We start from the raw sequence: 23115 nt of genomic DNA on the forward strand, positions 1-23115 counted from the left end.
AACCCATCTTTCACACAGCAATAGTGATCTCTTTATTTAAAACGTAAACTAGATTATGTTCCTCCCCGTGACAACTCACCAGGGTGCATATAATACGCCACGTGCGTGTTATGCTGTAGCCCGCAAGGCCCTGCCTCTTCTCCCCTCCTACCACTGCCCCCAGCTGCTCCAGCCACACCCTGGCCCAGAGTAGACTCAATCAATGCTGATTGATTAAGTGAGCGAACAGGCCAACTTGAGCTGTCGATTGGATCATGTCTTTTCTTTTCCAGATTTATTGAGATATTTTTGACATAAAACCTATGTAAGTTTCAGGTATACAAAATGTATATATTGCAAAACAATCGCCACAGTGAAGTTAGTTAACACCTCTATCCCTTCACATAATTATGATTTTGCGTGTGTGTGGGTAGTGATAACATTTAAAATCTGCTCTCCTGACTACTTTCAAATACATAATACAGTATCGTTAATGATAGTCACCATGCTGGGCATTAGTCCTCAGACTTTATTTATCTTGTGGCTGGGAGTTTGTACCCTTTGACCAATATCTTCCCATTTTCCCCACCCCCAACCTCTGGCAACCACCATTCCACGCTCTATCTCAATAAGTTCGGCTTTTTTAGATTCCACAGTGTTTGTCTTTCTCTGTCTGACTTATTTCTCTTAGCATAATGTCCTCGAGGTCTACCTATGTCATCACAAAAAAACAGGATTTCTTTCTTTTTCATAGCTGAATAATATTTCATTGTGTGCGTGTGTGCATGTATGTATTTCATACCTTCTTTATCCATTCATTGCCGACGGGCATTTCGGTTGGCTATTGTAAATAATGCTGCAGTAAACAGGGGAGCAGTTACCTTTCTGAGATAGTGTTTTCATAAGTGGGATTGCTGGGTCATTTGGTAGTTCTGTTTTTAATGTCTTGAGGAAAACCTACACTGTTTCCCATAGTGGCTGTACCAATTTACATTCCCGCCAGCAGCGCACAAGGGTTTCCTTTTCTCCAGATCTTCTTGAATATTTGTTATCGCTTGTCTTTTTGGTGATAGTTATCCTAACGGGAGTGAAGTGATATCTCATTGTGGCTTTGACCTGCATTTCTCTAACAGTTAGTGATGCTGAGCATCTTTTCACCTGTTGTCCATTCGTATGTCTTTCTTGGAAAAATGTTTATTCAAGCCCTTCGTCCATTTTTAAATCAGATTTTTTTGAGTTGTTAGAATTCCTTATGTATTCTGGATATAAACTTACCAATTTTCTCCCATTCTGTAGGCTGCCCTTTTATTTTGCTGATTGTTTCTTTTGCTCTGCAGAAGCCCCTCAATCTTTCCCAATCTCCTCCTATAGAACAAAAGGACCTCACTTTGGAGATGTCTAATTCTTCACAACTCAACTAGCTTTGCCCAAACTCCCACTCACTTCTCTCAACAGCTGGAAGTTCTTAAAGGGGCTTGTCCAGCCCAACCTGTCATGACACAGCGAGAATTTAAACCCTGGGGAGGAAAAGTGACTCCTGTGGGCACGGAGCCTAGGCTGCAAAGTTGGGGAGGACACTCAAGACTCACGGCAGCCACAGAGGGCCCCCAGACGGGGCCTCAACATTCCTCTGGGCCCCTGATGGGCTGCGACCCCATATGGGGTGAAGTCCAGCCCTGATCACTCCATGGCTGCCTCTTAGCTGAACCCAAACTTCTGCTGCCTCCAGGGGCCTCTGAGAACATCTTGTGTGAGCCCCAAAGAGGACGGTCTCACTGTTTAGGGCCTAGAGAGAAGCAAAAAGGAAACTGAGGAGGAGGAGATGGAGGGAGGGCATCTAAGCTCACTGTCAGGTGCGAGAGAAAGATGCTTCCGGAGGGAGAATTTCATAGTCAGGAGAGAGAGGCTGCTGGGTGGATGGGTAAGGAGAGGGGCTCCGCAGCATCATGGAAGCTGGCAGGCAGCGTTATACTTTATAGACGTCTAGTCCGTACAGAAGGGGATAGAAGCAGGGGCCCTGGAGCCAGACCCACCAAGTCTTCCAGCCTCAGTTCTGACTCTGCCAACTAGTAACTCTTGGCCAAGTCACTTAACCCTCTAAACCTCAGTTTCCTCATCTGCGAAGTGAGGGTATTGATAGTTCCTATCTGCACTAGCCTGGTTTGTGGCAGCCCACAGTGAACCGGGCTGCTACCCTGGTAAAGTGCCCTTCTGTACTGACCAGGCCCGATTCTGGCCCTGGGCCCTGTGCAGAAGAGTGGTGGGCAGAAGCTGCCCTCTGTTCTGCCTAACAACACCCCCATTTGGACACTTGCAGGACCCGCCCATGGCTCCCATCCCCTGACCTTCCTTTTATCCAGCCAAGAAAGACGACACATTGGCCTGGCCTCTCCCACCATTGATATTTTCTTTCCTGGTCTCAACAGGAAGATTGCAGGACTATTTCCTAAAAAGTGAATGGGGAGCACATGACTTAGTTGAATGACATTCTCCTACAGTGGAAAATATGATGACATCTCAGGCCTCCACGTGTGTGATTAAAGACAGGAAGGGAATGAATGAATAAACCATGTGGCTATCTGGGGGAAAAGTATTTCAATAGAAGGAACCACGGGGTGAAGAATGTTGAGGCAGGAGTATGTGTTTCACCCAGTTCCCCCAAAACTTTCCATCTTAACCAGACAGCAGTCAGCAAACCCAAGACATGAACACTGATACTATAATATCAACTGGTTTATAGAGAATATTCATATCTTGCCAGGGTTGCACCCGGCATTTGGTTGGCATGTCTGCTTGGTCTCCCCCCAGGTCCCCAACTCTGCAACGGGTCCCCAGAGTGCCCTTGTCTTTCATGACCTTGACACTTTTAAACAGCACTAGCTAGTTAGCGTGTAAAATGTCTCTCAGGTTTTCTCATGATCAGATTAAGGTTGTGCATTTGGGGCAGAAACGATGTCGTGCCCTGCCCAGGGGTGCTTGCTGTCTGCACGCTTTCGGCCCAGTGATAGTGACCTAGATCACGTGGTGAAGGCGGCGTTTGCCAGACTTCACTAGGAAGCTGCTCTTTTTTCCTTTTAATCACCACCTTCTGGGGAGAGAACTGTGAGACTGTAGATATCCTGTTTCTCATCATATACTTTTACGCACTAAATTTAGCATCCATCAATGATTCTTGCCTACAACAATTTTTACTGTGGAGTGTGCCAAATGCTGATTTGCTATTTCCATCCTTTCTTCTACATTTATTAACTGGAATGCTGCTGTAAAGATGAGTGATTTCGTCTCTCCTATTTATGCGTGTATTCAATTATCTATATCAGTATGAACTGATGGATATTTATTTTGTGGGTTATAATAATCCATTCCTATCAGTTTATCTGGTTGCCCACGTTGTTCTAGCTTTGATATTTGGAAGTTCCTTTTAATCGACTCTTGTGTCCTTCCGCCTGCCACGTGGGAACTTCTCCGATGCCGACATCGGGCTCCACGGGCAGATAGCCTGGTGCAATCGTTCTGCAGTGGGGCCTAGCTTTCGGGCATTCATGCAGCCCTCCAGGTGGTTCTATTGTGTGGCCTGGATTGAAACCCATAGATGTAGCTCAATGTCATCGTTTACAGATGAGGAAAACTAAGGCTCAGAGAGGGGAGTGACTTGCCCCTGATTCCCGGGCCTGGGTTTCCTCCTCCTCCTCTTTCACAGTCTTGGCTGCTGAATCCCATGCCAGAGAAAATGGACATTCTGGACAGCGGTTCTTACTCTGGGCACCCCTGTCAGTCCTTTCAGAGGGTCCATCAGGTCAAAACTGCATCACTCCCTATACGCCCTGCCGTCTGATTGGGTGGTGTCTGGGAACAGCACTAAAGATACGATTCACCTTTTTCATTCTCATTCTCGCACAAGTGGATAGATTTTACATGGTGGGTGACGTTAGCAGGTTGATTACAGAAGTAGAGATGGGAATTCGGCTGTCTTTTATTAAGCCGGACATTAAAGAGATTGGCAAAATAAACCAATGCCATGCTTCTCAATAATGTTTTTCTTGGAAAATATAGTTATTTGTCATAAAAATGCATTATATATGTTAACATATAGTAGGTTTATTATTCTAATCAGTTAATAAATGAATATTTTAAGTATTTGTCAGAATAAATATTGATAGAACCCACATAAAGTCCTTTGGACTTATGAATTTTTAAGAGTATAAAGATGTCTCAGGACCAAAATGTTTTTCTAGAATATTCTAGAAATGGTTTTCTGCTTTTCTAAAATATTCTGATCAAATGGGATATAACGATTAAAAAAAACCTTTTTTTTTGGCTTCACCTTCAAATCCTCCAGCACTGCTGGAGTCTAAGAAAGGCTCCATCACGCCCTGCCTAACACAGTGGCAGGGACGCAGGCTCCTAACCTCTGATTTCCACAAAAAAATAAACAGAAGACCTTCCCAGAGTACACACAGGCAAAAAGCAGCTTGCCTCACATGTTGTGAAATTAATGGAGATTTCAAAAATAAACATGACAATTTTATAAGTGTGTGAAAAGTAGTTGGATAATGAAAATATCCGATAAGGAAATTGGTCTTTGAAGGGGCCGTGATGCAAATGTCATTCTCAAGTTGTAGCTGGATCTCGGGGAGAGCAGAATAAATTCCAGCCACTAGACTGAGCCCTTCTTAATCATTCCACACTCCGGCAGGTAGGAGCAGTTGGTATTGGTGAGTCATGAGGTGTTTTAGCCCCAGTTTTAAAGAAGCAGTGACAAAAATGTGGATCTCATGTTGGCTTTTAGTTCAAATGAATTAAAGGACAAAAGTTTCTTGAGCACCGGATGGCTGTCCAGTGCAAAGGTGAATGAAACCTAGTCCCTGCCTCCAGGTATGTGTGTTCTCACGGGTGACAGAAGGAGCGAGGCTTTCAGGGCAGTTTGGTGAGTGCCTCCCTTGAGAGTAGGCACCCCATCTCAGCCAGGACTTCGCACAGGAAAGAGCCTGGCAGAACGTGCCTCACAATCAGCCTTGTCCAGCCTGGCTGTGCACAAAACCACCTGAGGAGGTTAACCCCAAACTGATGCCTGTGTCGTCTCTACTCTGGGGGAGGGATGGGCTAGTGAGGGCCGGCTGCCTACAGTTTGAAAAAGCATCCAGTGATTTCCATGTGCAGCCAGGGCTGAGGACAACGATTCTAAATTAGACTTTTTGGGGTTTCCATGGCCTCCAGCAAGGACCAGCGACAAAATTCATGGAGCTCAGTGCGAAGGGAAAATCTGAGTCCCCTTGTTCAGAAGTCTATTAAGATCCTCAGGACAATGACAGCAGAGCATTGAACCAAGAATAAGACCCTTCTGAGTGGTGCCCTGTGCCACTGCCCGGGTGAATGAATGCCCAAGAACCCAGGTTTGTCTCTGCCTATTGTTTCCCCAGCAACTTCCTTAGAAGGACCCACAGCCGACTTCTCGTACTTGGTGACTCTTCTATGTAGAATCACGGGCCGGCTCAAGGCGTTCCAGCCCTGCGTGTCTTCAGAATGAGTGAAGCCACCTCTGAAGCCGGAGGTGGGCAGGGAAGAGCAGGGCCCTCTGCACGCCAGCTCTCCTCAGGACAACTTCATGCTTCCTCAAAGCCCCGTGTGTGCTGGCTTCTGGCTGCAGGCCCAACCTCAAATCTGTCACGGTGCACTCACACCTTCGGAGCAATCTGTCCCCTTCGTTGGCCTACTCCCTGCACCCATAGAGGCCAGTTGGATCTGCTGCTTGATTCCCTGGCAAGTGCTAGTCACACTCAATGGTTCTTTCCCAGTTGGAGTTGAGATCTTACAGAATGAGGATGTGAAAAGAAGACGGACCCTTTCTCCAGCAAGCCAAAGAGATGGGAAAATCCCATTGCGGGCTGTGGTCATTTGTCATTTTACAATAGTTTCTGGAAGTTGTACTACCGGCTACTATGGTGACACCTACTCAGACCTGCGCAGTGGACAAAATGGTCACAGGGCTGGTGTCCTCTGCTGGCCAGCTGTGTTCGGGGAGCCCCTAGCTCTGCCTGCACCTACGTTTTGGCACCAGATGTAAGCCTAGGCCTTGGACAGAATGTCCTCTCTGCATTTACTGTCATTTCTATCTGGTTGGCTTTGCACCTGGAAAGTGGTGCTTTCTAAACTATAGAGTATTTTTGGAAAGCAAAGCATGAATGTGGGTAGGAAGGGCAAAGCATAAAGCATGTTTTGAGCCAATTTTCTGCTTTTAAGAGTTCAAATACTAATATATTTTGATAAACTGTATCATTAGTTAAACACGACTTGGTTCTTGTCAAAAAAAAAAAAAAAAGATCTAATTATTTTCCAGAGGTAGATGAGTTGTATCTCATTTTGTTGTTGTTGTTATTTTAAATTTATAAATTTCTGCACCCAGCTTTAGTTTAGAACAGGATCCTGTCTGAACGATTCTAGTGAATCATTGGTAAGAATTTATTGTGCAAAAAGAATGGATAAGATACTGGACTGAACACTGTTTGGGATAAGAGAAACATGACACATCCTTATCTTTGCTTTCCAGCTTACAATCTAGCTGAGGTGATAAAACTGAAAAATAACTAACATAAGATAGTATGTAATACAGTCGAGCGGGAGTCACAGAGAAATATCACCAGTACAGGAGGACATTTCAGGCTAGACTGATCGGAGAAAGCTTCGGTGACCAGAGGGATTTGGCTACACTTGGGCTGGCGAAGGAGGTGCCTTTCCCGTGTGCGAGATATTAGTGAAGGTGGGAAAGAGCAAGGGACATGTGGAGCTGGAGAATCAACAAGGTTTGGGTGACCAGTCATGTTGGTACAGAAAGGTTCACTTCCGTGGGAGCCTGGGCTGGGCTGGGGAGAACCAGGATAGGTCGATTTAGGCTGTTCGACCACCGTCAGGAGGAAACAACCAGGCGGCGAGAAGGGGATTCTGAGACCAAACTGGGGCTGTAATGATATCAGCTGGGTCCCACGTACTGAGAACTTGGAGTAGGGAGAGCGGTAGGTTCCCAGCCTCGCCAGATCCAGTGCGACAGGAAGGAAGGGCCGCCCCTGAAGGGGAAAGCACAAGTGGGCGACAACTTGACCGTCGAGGCAGGTGAGGGAGGAATGGGCGATGCTGCAGGATTCTGTGCCTGTGATGCTAGAACGAGACGTGCATCAGCCAACAGGGAGAGACGTGGGCACTGCGGGATTAATACTCGAACAGATTTTCCACAGAAAGAAAAACACTCTCAATGCTGTGTGGCTTAATTCTGGGTGACCCGTGCGGAGGCGATGGCTGAAGGACCATCGTTGATGAGGTGGACCGTGCACAGCTACGGGGAACGCCGGGGCTCCCGGCTGTTGGCGGAGAAGGCCACCAAGCCTCTTCGTGTGTCTCGCTGTGGAGGGGTCAGGGGCCCCCTCTGGAAACCATGCTCAATGGCTCCCGACTCCACTGGTGGGTTTGGGAAGTTCCATAGCTGAGGTGGACATCTGGCCGTCTGCATCATGTCATCCTCATCTTAGAAACAGTCATCTTATTAAACTTCATCCCTTCCCTGTGCTCCAGGAGAACAAACTCCACCCCTGGCTCAGGGGGACAGCGAGTAACCCAGGGATATAACCGCCATCATATTTCTGGGCATGCAAGTGGTTCAGGAATGAGCACTGACACTCAATTTAGGATTTTTGTTGAGCCAAGGGGGAAGCAGTCTCTCTGGCTCTTTCCCGCTGGACGTGAACCTGAGAGGATGTAGGGCTGAAGAGACTGCAGGCATCAAGCCCCCACGTGGATCCTGAGAGTCAAGTCAGCATAGCCAGGAGAGCATAAATTGTTTCTTAGAAATTTACTTTAGAAATGTTTCTGCATGAACATGTTATCTATATGTAGATTAGCCTCTGTATACAACCCAGGGCTTCCTGGCTGGCATCTGAAGTACCTTCATCAGAAATCCACCCTCCGCAGGGTGGATTCAGCCCTGTGTATAATTTATCAGAGAAATGAGTAATGTAGTAGACAGTGGGTGGCTAGGAAGACTATGCTCTCCTCTCTGCCCCTTGTCTAAACAGAATGTAGAAATCCCACCAGTCTTGAGACCAGCTCTCGTTTCTGCTCTCCTGGCCCCGTATGCCCATTTCTGAGAATGACACTGTGGGATCCGTGCAGACTTAATCTTTCAAAGCTCTTACTGGAGGGGCTGAAGACAGAGTGGAACATTGCAGAGCTTCCAAGGATAGGTTCTATAGGGAAGGAAATAACTTCCCTCCACTCTTCTGCTAAGACCCCTGTAAGGGAAGATTAACAAAAGAAAAACAAGTTTATTAACGTGTATTCCTCAGGTGCACAGAGAAGAATCCTCCTCCCCTCAAAATGAGTAACTTCCCAGGGTGGCTTAGAATTGAGGCTTAAATGCCATCTTAATAGGGAAAGGGGAAGGGGGAAGTAGGCCACTTAGGGGAGAGTAAATGACTTTTGGGAAAGACCGATTGACCCTTAGAACAGATGGGAGGTATGACAATCTGTGAGTTTGTCTGGGTGTGGTGTCAACTTCTAGTCTCCTTTCCTATGACAAGAGTCAATCTTCCCTGGTTGATGAAACTCCCGAGGAAGGAAATTTATGGCAATTGAGTTTCTTTTGGAGGACCTGTCTCTAGGCAGATAAGCAGAGTTCAGAGAAAGCATCCTCCTGCATTTGCTCTTCCCCAAGTGCCTACAGCTCAAAATCATCAACATGCCAAAACGGCATATTTTGGGTGGTGTGTCCTGAACCTCTAAAGTCATATTTTGGGGTGGCATATCCTGCTACTCTTCAGTTTTGTGATTTCTGTTTGTGTGCTAAATAAGTACATGTATATGCATTCCTCAGGTTTGGGTCCAAGACTGGTTTCACAGATAAACTCCCTGATCGTGGGGGGAGTGGGGGCAGAGTTCCATTTATCTCTTACAGCTGGAGGTGCTAATTATCCCCTAGAACTCCACACTGGTGAGACTGGCTTGCCCTCCAGCCCGAATGAGAGATGGGGGGAAATCAAATTCCGATGGCATTCGCTAATCCCGAATTCACCTGTGGCTTCTGGGTTTTTTCAATTATGCGAGCAGTATACTTCCTCCTTGCTTAGACATTTTTTTAAACATCTGTGAAAGAAAATTCTAACTGCTCAGCTCTTCTTGACTACTACATATTATAAGGCTAGAACAGTGTGAGAGAACAAAGTAGCACCCAGTCATTCCTGCAAAAACAGAAACAACACACGTGAAAACTTTAATTCACTCCACTTTATTCTGGGATCTATATTACAGTTTATACAACTCACGAACATACCAGTGGACATTGACAACTAAGGCCATTCTGTGAGTTATTTTTAAAACATGGTGTTTTGCACGTAATGATCTTTAAAAAATAAATTACCAAAAACCAAGATTCTCTTCTGAAATAAAAATTTAAGATCGCTACAAGACAACTTTGGGGACATATCTAATCTGAAGCTCATCATGTGACAAGACTGTTTTTGTCCTCTAGAGCACAAATAATAGCTCTAAGGCAACCGCTGTCTCAGCACCAAGCTCTCCTCTCCAAATGTCATCACAGGTGGTGTTTGCCACAGTGATCAGTAGTGAGTGGCAAAAAGACTTTTCCCTAAGAAACACACTCCAGGATTCGTGGAACAAGAAAAAGCAAGGGACCCATAACTAAGGCACCGAAAGCACATTATTTATATAAAGAACTGTAAACAATTTACTACCAACAGGCTCCCTCCATTGGAGTGGCTACTGTAGAAGGGCAGCGGGCATGGAGGTCGGGGCCAGAGCCGAAGTCTGAGTGGACGGGAATGTCTCCCTCTCGGCAGAGTTCAGTCTGGGCTCCCACGGACGGTTTCTGACGTGGTGCTGTGGAGGTAACTAACTTCCACGTGACTCAAGTGGAAGCTGTTATTTCCCGCCCAATCTGTGTTTTAACGGTGTAACAAACAAGAAAAGATTTTATTAGGAGTTTTAAATTCTGGGCTCGAACACTTATTTTTCTTTTCATCTTTTACTATGTTCTTCTACTGGACGTCAGTTACTTTGGCTTGTTTCTTCAAAGGTGTCTGGTGGAAGAACTTGTGACCTAATCATTGTCTTTCCTTGTGGGTTCCTATTTTAAGTAGAATGGTTCATGTCCTATATAAACCACACTCGCTTTATTTAAAACGATTCTGAACAGTAAAGGTTTCACAATTGGACATACAGCAGTGTAAACTTTTAAAGTCCATTGAGTTTACCGTCAAAGGACTGAAAGGGTATTAAGTGTGCGTCTAGTAGCTGCTCTGAGTCCACAGCCATGAGGTGGGAAGGTGTGGAGGGAACACTCCTGAGGCCACAGTACTAAAGCTGAATTAATGTCTGCTTGACATTTCGTCACCAACTTTAGATAGCTCTAAGTTCCAGATCATCAACTGTATATTTCTCTAATTTTTTTTTTTAAATAAGAGAAGAAAAAGACAAATGTGCAGGAAAACACAAATAGGCAACATTTTTTCCTTTTTTCTGCACTTTTAGTGTTTATGAATTTGGGGTAGGTAAAAAAAAAACAAAGTTTGTATTTTCTCTTAAACTTATTTTTATGATCAAAAGAAAATATTTGTATAAAAAAAGATTTCCCCTTTTACAGGTTTTAGAGGGTTAAAGGGGACATATTATACCTTGAACAATAAGCTGAGAGAAGTTGGGGGAAGGGTGGAGGGGCTACCCTATAAACACCTGTGGGGTAGGAAACCCAGCTTTTCTCTTTTGCCCAAGGCAAATGCAGTCCTGATTGTTAGGCTACTTCTGTGCTTCCAGATATAACCAAAGGAAGTTTGAGAGAAACCTAAATTAGAGACCTCCTTTATTAAGAAAAAAAAATTAAAATGGAAAAAAAACACCTTCAAAACTATAGTTATACAGCTAGATTCACAACAGATGGACATGATAACTAATTAGTAGCTCCCGGCATGATTAAAAACAGCCTTGAGGGAGCAGCTATATATACATATGGGTGCGTTTGGGCACAGCGCTAGTTAGTACTCTTCCAACAAGGACGATGTGTCAATCGCGTTTTGCTGCGACTAGCACTTTCTGAAAGAAGCTGCTGGGTAAGTTCAGCTCATGGTGGGCTTGCCTTTCACAGCAATGCGTGTTTCCGCCGTTGGGTAAAAGAAGTCAGCAACTGAGATGTAGTTAAGGAGAAGGCATTCGTGTCCAAAGAGTACATAAAGCAATAAATAGCTTTGGAGGCTGGTTTGGGGGCAGGAGTAAAGCTGACGAGTTTGCTAATGGCTAAAGACTTTTAATTGCCTGTTTTCTGCTGCTCTGACCAGCATCCTCATTACACAACGAAGTAGTACATAGCTTCAGTAGAGTGAAAATAATGACCACACATTTTTTTAGGCCTCAGAAGGTGCTGTTGGTTTGCTGGATTTTCCATTGATTCTCGATGACAGGAATATTTAGACAAACCATAGGTCAAAAATGGGTTTAAATTTTACTATTGAAAGAGGAAGCCTGGGACTAAAAAAGATCCCTCCCTTGCTAGCATTAAAAAAATGGATTCATTTTTGTGTTATCATTTTGGTTTTAAGAGTAAAATTTATAAAGGATACAAGGGTTAAATAATTTAGGATAAACCATTACTGCCCTGTCTACAAGCGTTGTTTGTTGTTGTTTTAATGGCAGAACAACAGACCCATGCACGTGTGGTAAATACACTAACTGTCCTTTTTGGGGCAGATTTTAAAGAAATTTCAAAAGACACAACTTCAAAAGAGAATTTCCGACTGCAATAACAATATTCTACGCTTTCGTTTAAAAAAGTGACTTTTTACTGTTTTTAACGCAGTAAAAGCTACACCTTCCAACAGGCTATAAAGAAACCAGCACTAAGCATGCAAGATTAAGTACAAGTGAAGAAATTAACTATTCCTATCTTTAAAAATTAAAACTACAGTTTCTAAGTGGAGAGCCTGTGGTTGCTCCCTGAGACATGTCCAGGTCTATTTGTCCACGTGGAAAGGGCACAGGTGGTCTCTGACGCTTAGGTCAGTGCAAGGTTAAATGCCGCGATGTTATGAATGGTGAAGGACTTCCTATCAAAATGTTTGGTCAGTCTGATGAGATTTCCGTTTTCTGGTCTTAAGGAAAAATGCAGTGGTTTGATTGGCATAGAAAGGAGTCTGGGAGGGTGGGAGCCAGGAGGAGGGGCCCTCACCGTGACAGTCAAGTGCCAGCACTTGAGCTGGGCCAATGCTCAGGAGCCCCAGATGTGTCTCTTGTCTGAGAAGTTTGTTAGAAAATTGGATTGGGCCTTGGAGAAAATTTTCTGTGAACCTTGTCTGTGAACAGCCTGATGATTGTTTAAGAAAACTCTAGCCCGAGTTATTTCATAGTGATTGCTCCCTGCTACGTGTTTTGAAATTACATTCAGAGATTTAAAAAAAAAAATCGTGTAGCAGTATTTTCCCACAAAACTAAGTGCAAAATATCTTTAACAAATAATGATGGTAGTAAGAAATATTCGACATGGTCATGCAAAAACGCGTCTCATTTACAAAGGCTTGCAACATTTCCAAAATAGTCCCTAGGTTGTTACGCCATGAACTTTATCATCTTACTCATTTTTCTTTGCATTTAAATGTGGTTGTTTGTGTAAAAAACGGTAACATGCAAGTTCAATAATCTCCAGTCCACCAAATATTCTCTCTTGCAGTACATAGATGACAATGGTGATTATGAAATACCACCTAATGAGACTGTACAAATATATGAGCAGGCACATTGCAGGGCTGAACAGGGTCCAGTATAGTATAGAGAGCAATTTGACCACCAGGACCCTGAGCTCGGACTTGCAAGGTGGAACGACAGTCTGTCCAGTGAAGTAAAAGTTCTTCTCCCCCTGGTAGAAGGAGCGCAGCCTCTCTTCCTTCTCCTCCCACCGCTTTTGGCACCAGAGCTCGAGGTCCTCCTTGGATGCGGGGAGGGTGTCCACTGGGTACCGGTGGACGTGAAAGTGGATCTCCTTGGGGAAGTCCCCACGGAGGAGGTGCATCTCTGTTTGAGGAATGTTGTGAGGGTATGCCACCGTGATGTCATGCACAGCATCAAGGTTCTTACCTAGGTTTTGAAGAAGATAAAAATACAGATTAATGGTCAATTTAGGCAGCAGTGCTGATTCAGACTGGAAGGCAGAACCAAAACCAGGAAAAAATCGACAGGGCGAACCACAATGAACAAACAAGGGCTATAAATACTGGTGTTCTGGGGCACTCGGGTCAACATTTACCAGTAACTTTGTTTATCTGCTTGCTAATCATAAAGACCTTTAGAAAGAAATTATCTTCATTCCTAAAAACAGTAATCTGCTGCCACTCTAGAACTAAATGGATAAGCGTGTTAAGTCAGATCTGAGAAGGAATGAAAGAGCACAGGACCAGCCCTTTTAGACCAGCAGGATTCACTGCTTTGATATCTCCTATTAACACACCTTTCTCTCCAAATAAAAACACGAACTTTCTCACCTTTAACCCAATAGGAAGACCTGACAACACAGAGTGGTCAAGTGGCTATGGAAGGATAAGGTGGAATAAGCCCAGGTTCGTTTCTGGCTCACGGTACTGAGTGGATGGTGGGGCCTTTACGTTCAGAAATATAAGTGGAGTGTTAGATCTTAAGAAATCATGAGGATCATCGAACGCCGTATACTAGGCCCAGGCAGGTTAAGTTTTTGCCCAGGGGCACACAGCGTGTTGGTGCACAGTCTCTGCATGTGGCTTTATTCTCTACTTTGTTCTCTTCAGTGAGAGACTTCTAATGTGGAATTGGATTTGTTACAGCATTATATGATATAGGCAAAATTAATCTGTGGTGACAAATCAAAACAGTGGTTGCTTATGACTGGAAGAGAACATGAGGAAATTATGTGAGTCACAGAAACATTCTATATCTTGATTAGGGCATGGATTACATCAAATAGTACATTTAAGACCTGTGTATTTCACTCTATTTAAATTTTAGCTTGATATTAATAATAAAGAAATGCAGCAATTTTACCTTCTCACCTTGTTTACCCCTTTCTACTGAACCTATTACATAGTACTCATTTTTTTTAATGATCCTTTAAGTCTTCTGTAAATACTGTCAGTCTCCTTTACTCTGAATTACTTAAGGGTAAGGACCAGGTTTCAATTTGGTTTTGAACTGTCTTGTAAATATAATCAGACCATAATAAGAGCTATGTTATTTAAAAAAATGAAAATATCTACATCAAGATTGGAGGCACCGCCCTTTGGGGGTGCCATACACCGTTTCTATGAGTAGAGGAAGCGCAACGAAAGGCTTGAGAGAGGAGGCTTGAGTGGAGCGTATCTGAATGCCGGGCAGAAAGACTGGCTCCAGAGCAGAGAGGTGGGTTCAGTGGTCAGAAGCCACAAGAAAAGCTTCTTAGCAGCTGTCAGGAGGTAATATATTCATCATCTGAAGAAAGGCTGGCTGACCACTTGCCTGGTTAGCCATTGTGGGAATTTCCACACCTTAAGGTGGGTTGTCTGCTCAAGCATCCAAACAAGGAAGACCTACTTTCACTGGCACACTGAGCATGACCTATCAGCTAAGACAGTAATATGTCTTACATGTTAACTGGCCTGCATTAAAACTCAAGTAGCCGTTTGTCTATTTAGCATCAATCACGACTCTCCCATGCCGTAATAGATCAAACTTTTCCTTGACTCTACAAGCTAGTTTACTATTTTAGTGTACCCTCTACCCGCAGACCTCAGGGCCCCTTCCTTCATGCCCACTAATCTCAACCATAATCCTTGTTCTGGTTGCCTTACCTCCACCCCATCCACCCTTTCTCCACTTTCTCTCACAATTGAGAAAATAAGGTATCTTTACCTCTTGTCACCTGTCATGTCACTTCTCATTCAGAACTGAGGTCATATTTCATTTACTTTCAAAACTGTGCAATCAGCATTTCTGCTTCCACCTGTAGCTCAGACCCATCTCCTCCGTCAGGTCACTGGTCTCGTCACCCAACTTGTTCAGTCTCCCCTGTCCCCCTACCCTGCCACAACTCCCGCCATCCTCCTACGTGGTCATTCTACACCCTTCTCACAGCTCATCTGAATGCGCTTCTCCTAAGTTCCAGCCTTTCTCTTACAGGCGGTTTTCAATGCTTTTCGAGCAAATACATTCATATATTATTACAAATTGGCATCAAAATGGTATATGCTGTACGAGTAAGAAACTAAACTCTCCCTTGCTTTCTGCTTGACAAATGAAGGGTAAGGGTGTGTGTGTGTGTGTGTGTGTGCGTGTGCGTGTGCGTGTGTGTGTACATGTTCACATGTGTCTGCTCAGTATATAAACATCAAGTTTTGAGACAGTGATGATACCACTTACAAAAATATTCCTAAATGAAAAACTTTAGATTCACTATAGTGCAGAGCACGAAGGGCTGTGGAAGGGGACTGTCTGGGTTCAAGTCCTAGCTCTGCCTCCTACTGACTGAATGAATTACTTACTCTCTCTGTGGCCTACTTAGTTCCTACATCTATAAACTACCTCATAGGGTTGCTGTGAAGATTAAATGAGAGTATAAGTAAAAACAAAACAGAATCTGATACATAATAAGCATTCAATATATATTAGCTGCTGCTGTTACTCCTGAATCATGGTAGCATGTTAGGCTCTAACCTCTCATCTCAAACTTCAGCTCCTATGTTCACTGCCGCAGAATGGAATCTGTGGGGAGAAACTGCATTTGAATACCCTCTCTATGCCACTACCCATGGTTTGCCTGGGCCCTAAGACACCCATTTATTTATATTAAACAAGGGCAACATTGTAAAGTTAGACACTAAATAAGAAAATAGAAAAGGAAGAATTGGGGAGGGGGGAAAAGAAAGATAGTTTATATCTTGCCATCCTTTCTCTGAGCTGCACTGAATCTTTAAGCATCACAGAGACTCAGAAAGGCATTAACGCCAGAGCAAGATAGAAGGAAACAGAGAAAGGCTTTCACATATGGAGGAAGTCAATCCACTGCCTTGAAAATTTTTTGACTCTATATTAAGTAAATAAAGGTCTCCAGATAACACAAACTACATGTAACTCTTTACTGCTAAAGAGCTTACTCTCACATCCTGTAAACACCCCCTGGCCCTGTGGCCTCTAGCCCAGGGGAGCCATTACTACCAGACAAGGAGCTTCTTCCTGGAACTTAACAGGAAGGGGTTAGCATGGCTTGCAAGTCTTGGTTCACATGTGACAATAACGAAATGAATATTCAAAAGTTCAGATGTGCTTTTATTTTATTTAGCAATATGTAATGGAACTAAAATAATGCAATAATAGGTTAAGAGAAGTTCCTGCAACTGCAAAGGATTTACACTGTCTTTAAATCGTTTAGTATGAAAACAATAGACTTTCAACTATGCAAATTAAGTGGCTACTATCAGTAAAGGCCATTTTTAAAAGATCTCATTGCTTTTTAGATAGTTTAAATTACAAATCTAGATGCTATCTAGTCACTTGTCACCTGCCCAAGTGGGGCTTGAAAATGATCTGTTTCCAATATGGTGTCTACTGGAAAGTTTCATACATCACTATTTCATAAAGCTACCATTCTGTTCACTTGGGCCCACAGATGTTTCTTTTTTCCCTGGAAGAACAGAACAGGCACTTGCTTAATATTTAAAATCTTAATTTTTAGTTTTAGACTGAGACAGAGAGTTTTGAATACTTTATTCATGTTTAATTAACAGAAAAAAGATATGACTGGAATTTACAAATGTAATTACAGAAGGGAGTGTCTCCAAGCAGATTAGGTTGAGCTCATGATTATAAGAGTCCTATCCGATACGAAAAGCTCAAGGAATGGGAAGAGCCAAAGATTTACAGTTGTATGTTTAAAATAAAAGAACTAAGCAAAGAACCTCTGGTGTGTCCATGGATGCTAAACATCAGATCTACTGTTCAGTGGCAGAACAGTAGAAACAAGTTTTATTTCTTTTTAACCCAAAGTAATCTTTAATAGAATTGATAACTGAACATTTTCTTTGTCCATTCCATAATTAAATGTATGCTGAATATACAAAATATAACTTATTTTTTATTTTAATACCTGTTTTAAAAAATTAAAAATACGCATAATAATTCTATTTTCTATTAGCCGGACCGGAATCCATAAATTTAACTATATATATGAGACTTTCGGATAAAGTAGCTCGTCATCTAAGACGCCTTTGTGTTAAAGGAAAATGCTGAAGCCATTGGTTTTGTGCACTGTTTTTCAGATTAAAACAAAAAAAAATTACCCCAAGAGAATAAAAGTTGGATTTAACAACTAAACAATTATTCACTATGCTATTTTGACACGTGTATAATAGTACATGGCTAATAATAAGCATGACAAATTGGCACTAGTCAGTACATTTTGAAGAATGGTTTTGAATGGACAGATTTGGATATATATATATATATATATATATAGACTAAAATTACTAATGAATAAGATATCTTTCAGTTTCAAAATAAAAAGGCACGCATGAACCACTTAAAATCAGCTGGTATCAAGGTTCAAACAGTACCATTTTCTTAGAGAAAATACTATTTCCTACTAGGAACATTATTTTTCCTTGGTACTGTATAAGCTGGACACTTATGGCACAAAAAGTATAGAGTCAGACCAGCTGGTCCTGCCTTTTATCAGCTCTCTGATCTTGGCATGTTCACTATAAGCCTCATCTGTATGTGCCGAAAATTAACATACCTACCCTCACCGGGATTTGTGAAGATCAATTGGGGTAAGAACTATAAAATGCTTAGAGAAATGCCTGGCGTATGATATGTGCTCAGATTCTTAGTATTCCTCTAGGTAGGACTATCACCTATACCCCTTGAAGTGTGCTTAGGTTTAGGCTGCTACCCTCGACTATCCTTCTTTAGACTCCTCTTCCTTTGAGAGATACTAAGTTGTTGTTGTGTACGCTGTGGTTTGTTCTCTAACATGCAGTCCATCTTCTCCCAGTGTAAGAGCACAGCTGTCAGGGGACTGACTTTGGCTCCGGCGGTAGGCTCCAATCTATCTCCTGATATATATGCCTCTCCATCTCTATTGATTTATTCCTTAGACATTTTAAGCTAAGCATAGATATTAAATCCTCCAATAGCATTCAGAATTAGAAGCTGATGATCTGTGCTCTAGGATTACTGGCCTCCTGTTGGATCTGGTTTTTGTTTTTACTAAGTCAAGATCAGTACCTACTCTTTTTCTTAGAAAGAACCATCCCTGTCCTAAAAATTAAAGTTCAGCTGGAAAGGTGAAACTAAAAATGGTATCCTTGAGAACAATCTTGCTTATCCAACCTGAATTTGATTCTTGCAGATAATTTTAAGGACATATATTTTTACATTCCTATCCTCAATCTGTTGAATTTTCTGTGTTTTGTATAAATGCATGAATCATTTCAGTTGTGAATCTCTCTCCTGATGGGCACTGGTTCTCTAGATCTTCAAAACAAGTTTCATTTCCCAGATGGAATGAAATCATATTGGCATTTTCCACAATTGGACAGTATTGGTGCATTGACAGATCATCAAAGGCAAGATCTGAATAATAGTATGTACTTGCTGAGGCCAGATGCACATATATATGTATATAAAATATATGCCTTGAAAAGGGGATCTATCAATTTTCAAAAATGGGACCATACTGTACATACTGTTTTCTAGCTTGTTTTTCCAAACATCCTTCCTATCCATATCATTGAAGATTTTCTAAAATATCACTTTATGGATGCATAATATTTGATTATATATATTTTAAAAATTCCTTTGTTTTCAGATGTTTGTTTCCACATAAACAACATTTAAATCGATATCTTGGTAACTAATGATTTTCTAATTACAAAGTCAAATTGCTGGATCAAAGAATATGAACACTTCAATAGGCTTTTGCTACAAATGGAACACTGACTCCTGGAAAGGTTAATTTAAACATACAAAAAATGTATGATTGTGCTTTTATTCTCAATTTTACTAATGCATGATATTGAAATTTTTAGAAAGTTGCCAAAGTGTATCATTTGTATTTTAATTTATATTTTTGATTAGATAAAACAAGTTCATTGGATATATACACTGGTAATATTCTAGCCTGTTTCAAAAATTGTTATTTGTCACCTTACAGATTTGTCAAAAGCCTTTATAAAAATATTTCCCCTCTATCATACATGTTGTAAATCTTTTATACCAATCTTGTCATCTGGCCACTCGCGTTTCCCTGGCCATTAGTGTGTTTATTTTGTTGAATGTGCTGCTCAGCGAATGCAGCTTCCTTTCCTAATACAGTTCCTCTAGATCATTTCTATCTAGTCAATTTGCAAAGCTCCTTCTTTACCATGGATTATTAATCTTCTGTCTGTATTCCTTGTTGCAAACACTTTTATAAACCCATTATCGCCTTTATTTATGTAATCTTTTCCAATACACATGTGTGCATGCAGAGTGTGTGTGTGCATCTGTGTCTATACAAGTTAATTTTTTTATTATAGCTTTTCCCATATTTGTCTTCCCTGCCTCTAAAATTTTATGTATGTTTTATATTTTTCTGCAAGATGGAAAACATTTTTTCATTGAATTTTATGTTCCAGCTTTACTTTCCTTTAATCAACATCCTTTATTAGGTAACTCTTTTCTCCACTGCTTTGAAATACCACCTTAGTCATGTATTAAATTCTCAAACATGTAGATATCTAGTCTCCCTTCTCTCTTCTCCACTAATTTATTCCTTAGTAAATTAGAATCTAGTACAGCAAGTCTGCCTGTTTTCTTTCTCATACTATACTTGGCTCCTATTGAATTATTTTGCAATACAAACTTAAGAGAATTTAATTCAATTCTAAAACAATACTCCCCATTATCCTAAAATTGCATTTGCATTATACTTACATTTTAATTTTGAAAGAACTGACACTTTTCTATTCTTTTTACCCAAGAAGAAAATATGCTTTTTCATTTGCTCATATCTTATTTTACGTCTTCCAAAAGATTTCCGTTTCCTCACATAGCTTATGTGGCTTTCTTTTAAAATTTACTTCTAAATAATTTTATAATTTTTATCATTGTGAATGTGTTCTGCTTTTAGTCAATCACTACTAGAATACAGAAAATCTATTGCTTGTCGTATATTTATTTTAAATGTAGCTGCCTTAATAATTTTTCTTATTAAATCTAATTGATTTTTTTTCCTAGACTCTTTTTGACTTTCTGGATTCTCTATCAGCAGCAAAAGCAATTGTATGTTAAATTTTTCTCATCTTTATGGTAGTCTTTATGAAAGTCTTAGTGCTTTCATTAGTATTTACTTAATAATAAAAAGGATAGTTCTGATTTTAACCAAAATGCTTAGCATATGATATTTACTGTTGAGTTTTGATAAAATAGTATTTAAATAATTAACTTCTAGTTTTTATAAGGAATGGCTTAAATTTATCAAATATCTTTTCAGCACCTATCGATAGGATCAAAAGGTTTTTATTTTTTTAAAGAACCGTCAAATACTTGTATGAATCAAATAGAATAGTTAAATATTCAAAGAAAAATATTAGAACTTCAAAGAAATTGAAAAATAATAAAATGATACAGTATCTTTCATAATAGGACAACTCCAGTAGATAAAAATTAAAGGAACTAAATAACTATTGAAAAATTTAATAGATTTATATAGGCCCATATGTCCCCCAAAAATATTTTAGAGGGGGTAGTATCCAGTAATACCTGTAAATATTTATTTACTTGGTGACAAGATTTAAACACATTTTATAAAAATTGAGAAAAGCCATATTCTCACATCAAAATTCCATAAAAATAATAAAATATAATACCCCCTTAAAAGAATACTTTTAGATAACCCTTGAATAAAAGATAAAATTAAAAGGAAAATTATGAACTACCCAAAAAAAAACAAAGACTACCAATGGGATACAGTGAAGGGCTGAACTCAATAAATACTTCACTATTAAAGAGGAAAAATGAAAAGGAGAAATTACTCATCTTGAAAATTAGAAAAAAGACTCCAAAGGGAAATGGAAAGGGAAAATTACTAAAGATAAAAAGCAGTAATAAAACAAAACTAAAAAAATAGTGAAATAATAAATGCAAAAGCTAGTTATATGAAAAGATGAATAAGACTAAACTATGAATATGATTAAGAAGAAAAAAGAGAGCATACATATTCAAGATTACAGACAGCAAACAAAATCATACCAAAGAAAAAGAATTATGATGGGAATCTGATAAAATTGCACAGAAGATTTATATACTGAATATATATAACTATAACAGCATATATACATGTGCCTATTTATTATCCATAATACCATATATTTGCTTGATAAAAATATGTGTTCAATTAAAAAAATACTCAAATATTCGGTCTAGTTTCACTAGAAATGTGAACGTTATTGGTGTGTAACAGGGACAAAGGGCACAGGTAAAATTGTTGCACTAGCAGCTGTAGTCACATACCACGTTTCTTCAACTCCAGGGATTTTAGTGTATAAATTATAAAGCAAAAATAAAAAATGAATGCAATGAAATGAATAAAAGAATATAATGTGCTAAGAAGGGAAAGGGACAAGAATCCTAGAAGTTCCAAACTGTTTCCATTCCCAGGACCTATATTAAAGCCTAAATGCCATTTATACTTGTGCATTTGTATATCGTGATATTGAAGACATCAATTTATTCTGCTTATTTCAAAAAAAAATTCATACTCTTCATTATTCTTTAAAAGAAAAATGTTAAAATGATATTGAGATAAGACATTCAAAATTCAATGTGAAAAATAAGAGTAATAACAAAATATAATTTAACTGTTGAACTTAACAAATTTGCTTAGATGTTCCAAAACCCTCGGACATGAATCAATAATGGTTAAGAAGTATCAGCATGCGCATACTTGACTAATTTGTTGGTCGTTGATCGTTGAATTAAATGAGATCAGAGACAACACAGTATTACAGAAGATCCCCGCCCTTGTGGAGCTTATCAGGACACAGTCATTTTTAAATATTATGATATTTACCAACTCTCGTGATATCATTTCTCTTTTAGAAGCTGTAGAAACTGAGACACAGAAGTTAACTCACTTGCTGAAGATGACAGCTATGAGCTGTGTCTGACTCCAAAGCCTTTCCACTATGCTACTCTACCTTCTAAGAACTGCATATTAAGACCGGGACCTATAGAGTCAGGCCGATCTGGTTTTGTACCCAGGCACAGTGACTTAGCCATGTGAACTTGAGCCAGTTACCTAACCTCCTTGGGCCTCAGGCTCCTCATCTACATTTGGGGGTGATGGAATGTTCTATATTTCAACTGTGGTGGTAGTTACACTACTCTATGCATTTATCAAAATGCATCTAATGTACACTTAAAATATACTGGCATTTTACAGCAAGTAAATTGTACTTCTAGAAGTTATTTTTAAAGCTTCTCAAATATGAGCCCTGAAAAATATTTAAAGTGATACAATATAACGAATTTGTAATATCTGCTATAGTTTAAACACTAGTTTATTTAGGCTGGTTAGAATCATCAAACCAAAATGTTAGAAAACAAAGTAGCTGAAGTTTGAAAAAAAATCCAAAATTTATTTATATGCACTAGTTCTTAATCATTTGGGGGATTAGCATTTTATTCGAAACAGAATATTTTCCTGTTCATTCAAATAACATTAACATATCCACAAGCTTCATATTATTGATTTGTACCATTTTTTTCCCTTCCCTGGCTAATACACAATATAATTCCCCTAATTAAGGGATTACTCTAAATGCAAGCTGACATTTTTAGACTTCTATCATCCTAATTTCTTTCAGGGTCAGAAATATAATACCTAAAATGTTTTCTTGCTAATATTTAAAAAGGAAAAAGTTTGAATCAACATACTTCTGAAGCAGTTAACATGATTCAATTTTGAAGGATTGGCAAAGAAAAGTGTAAAGATAACAAGACAATTGGGAGCCAATGTCTTGACATCAGTATTTTAGAAAGAAATATCTCTAATTTATTAGACTACCACAATGGTGTCAGAGCTTCAGGTTTATCAAACACACACACACA

General features: G+C 40.3%; 1 protein-coding gene across 6 annotated transcripts in view; it reads right to left on the bottom strand.

Annotated features, from left to right (window-relative positions):
• Positions 1 to 9234: 9234 nt before the first annotated feature.
• The window catches only part of LCLAT1 (lysocardiolipin acyltransferase 1), a 149527-nt gene continuing 135646 nt past the window's right edge, over positions 9235 to 23115 (bottom strand). For all 6 annotated transcript variants that reach the window (XM_039887478.1, XM_039887479.1, XM_039887481.1 and 3 more), the window contains one exon: positions 9235 to 13101. In XM_039887478.1, coding sequence (XP_039743412.1) covers positions 12599 to 13101 — 503 coding nt within the window. In that variant the 3' untranslated portion in view covers positions 9235 to 12598. The remainder of the gene's footprint in view (positions 13102 to 23115) is intronic.

The sequence above is a fragment of the Pteropus medius genome, unplaced genomic scaffold (assembly GCF_902729225.1).
Source record: "Pteropus medius unplaced genomic scaffold, Ma_sr-lr_union100, whole genome shotgun sequence".
NCBI classification, from domain to species: domain Eukaryota; kingdom Metazoa; phylum Chordata; class Mammalia; order Chiroptera; family Pteropodidae; genus Pteropus; species Pteropus medius.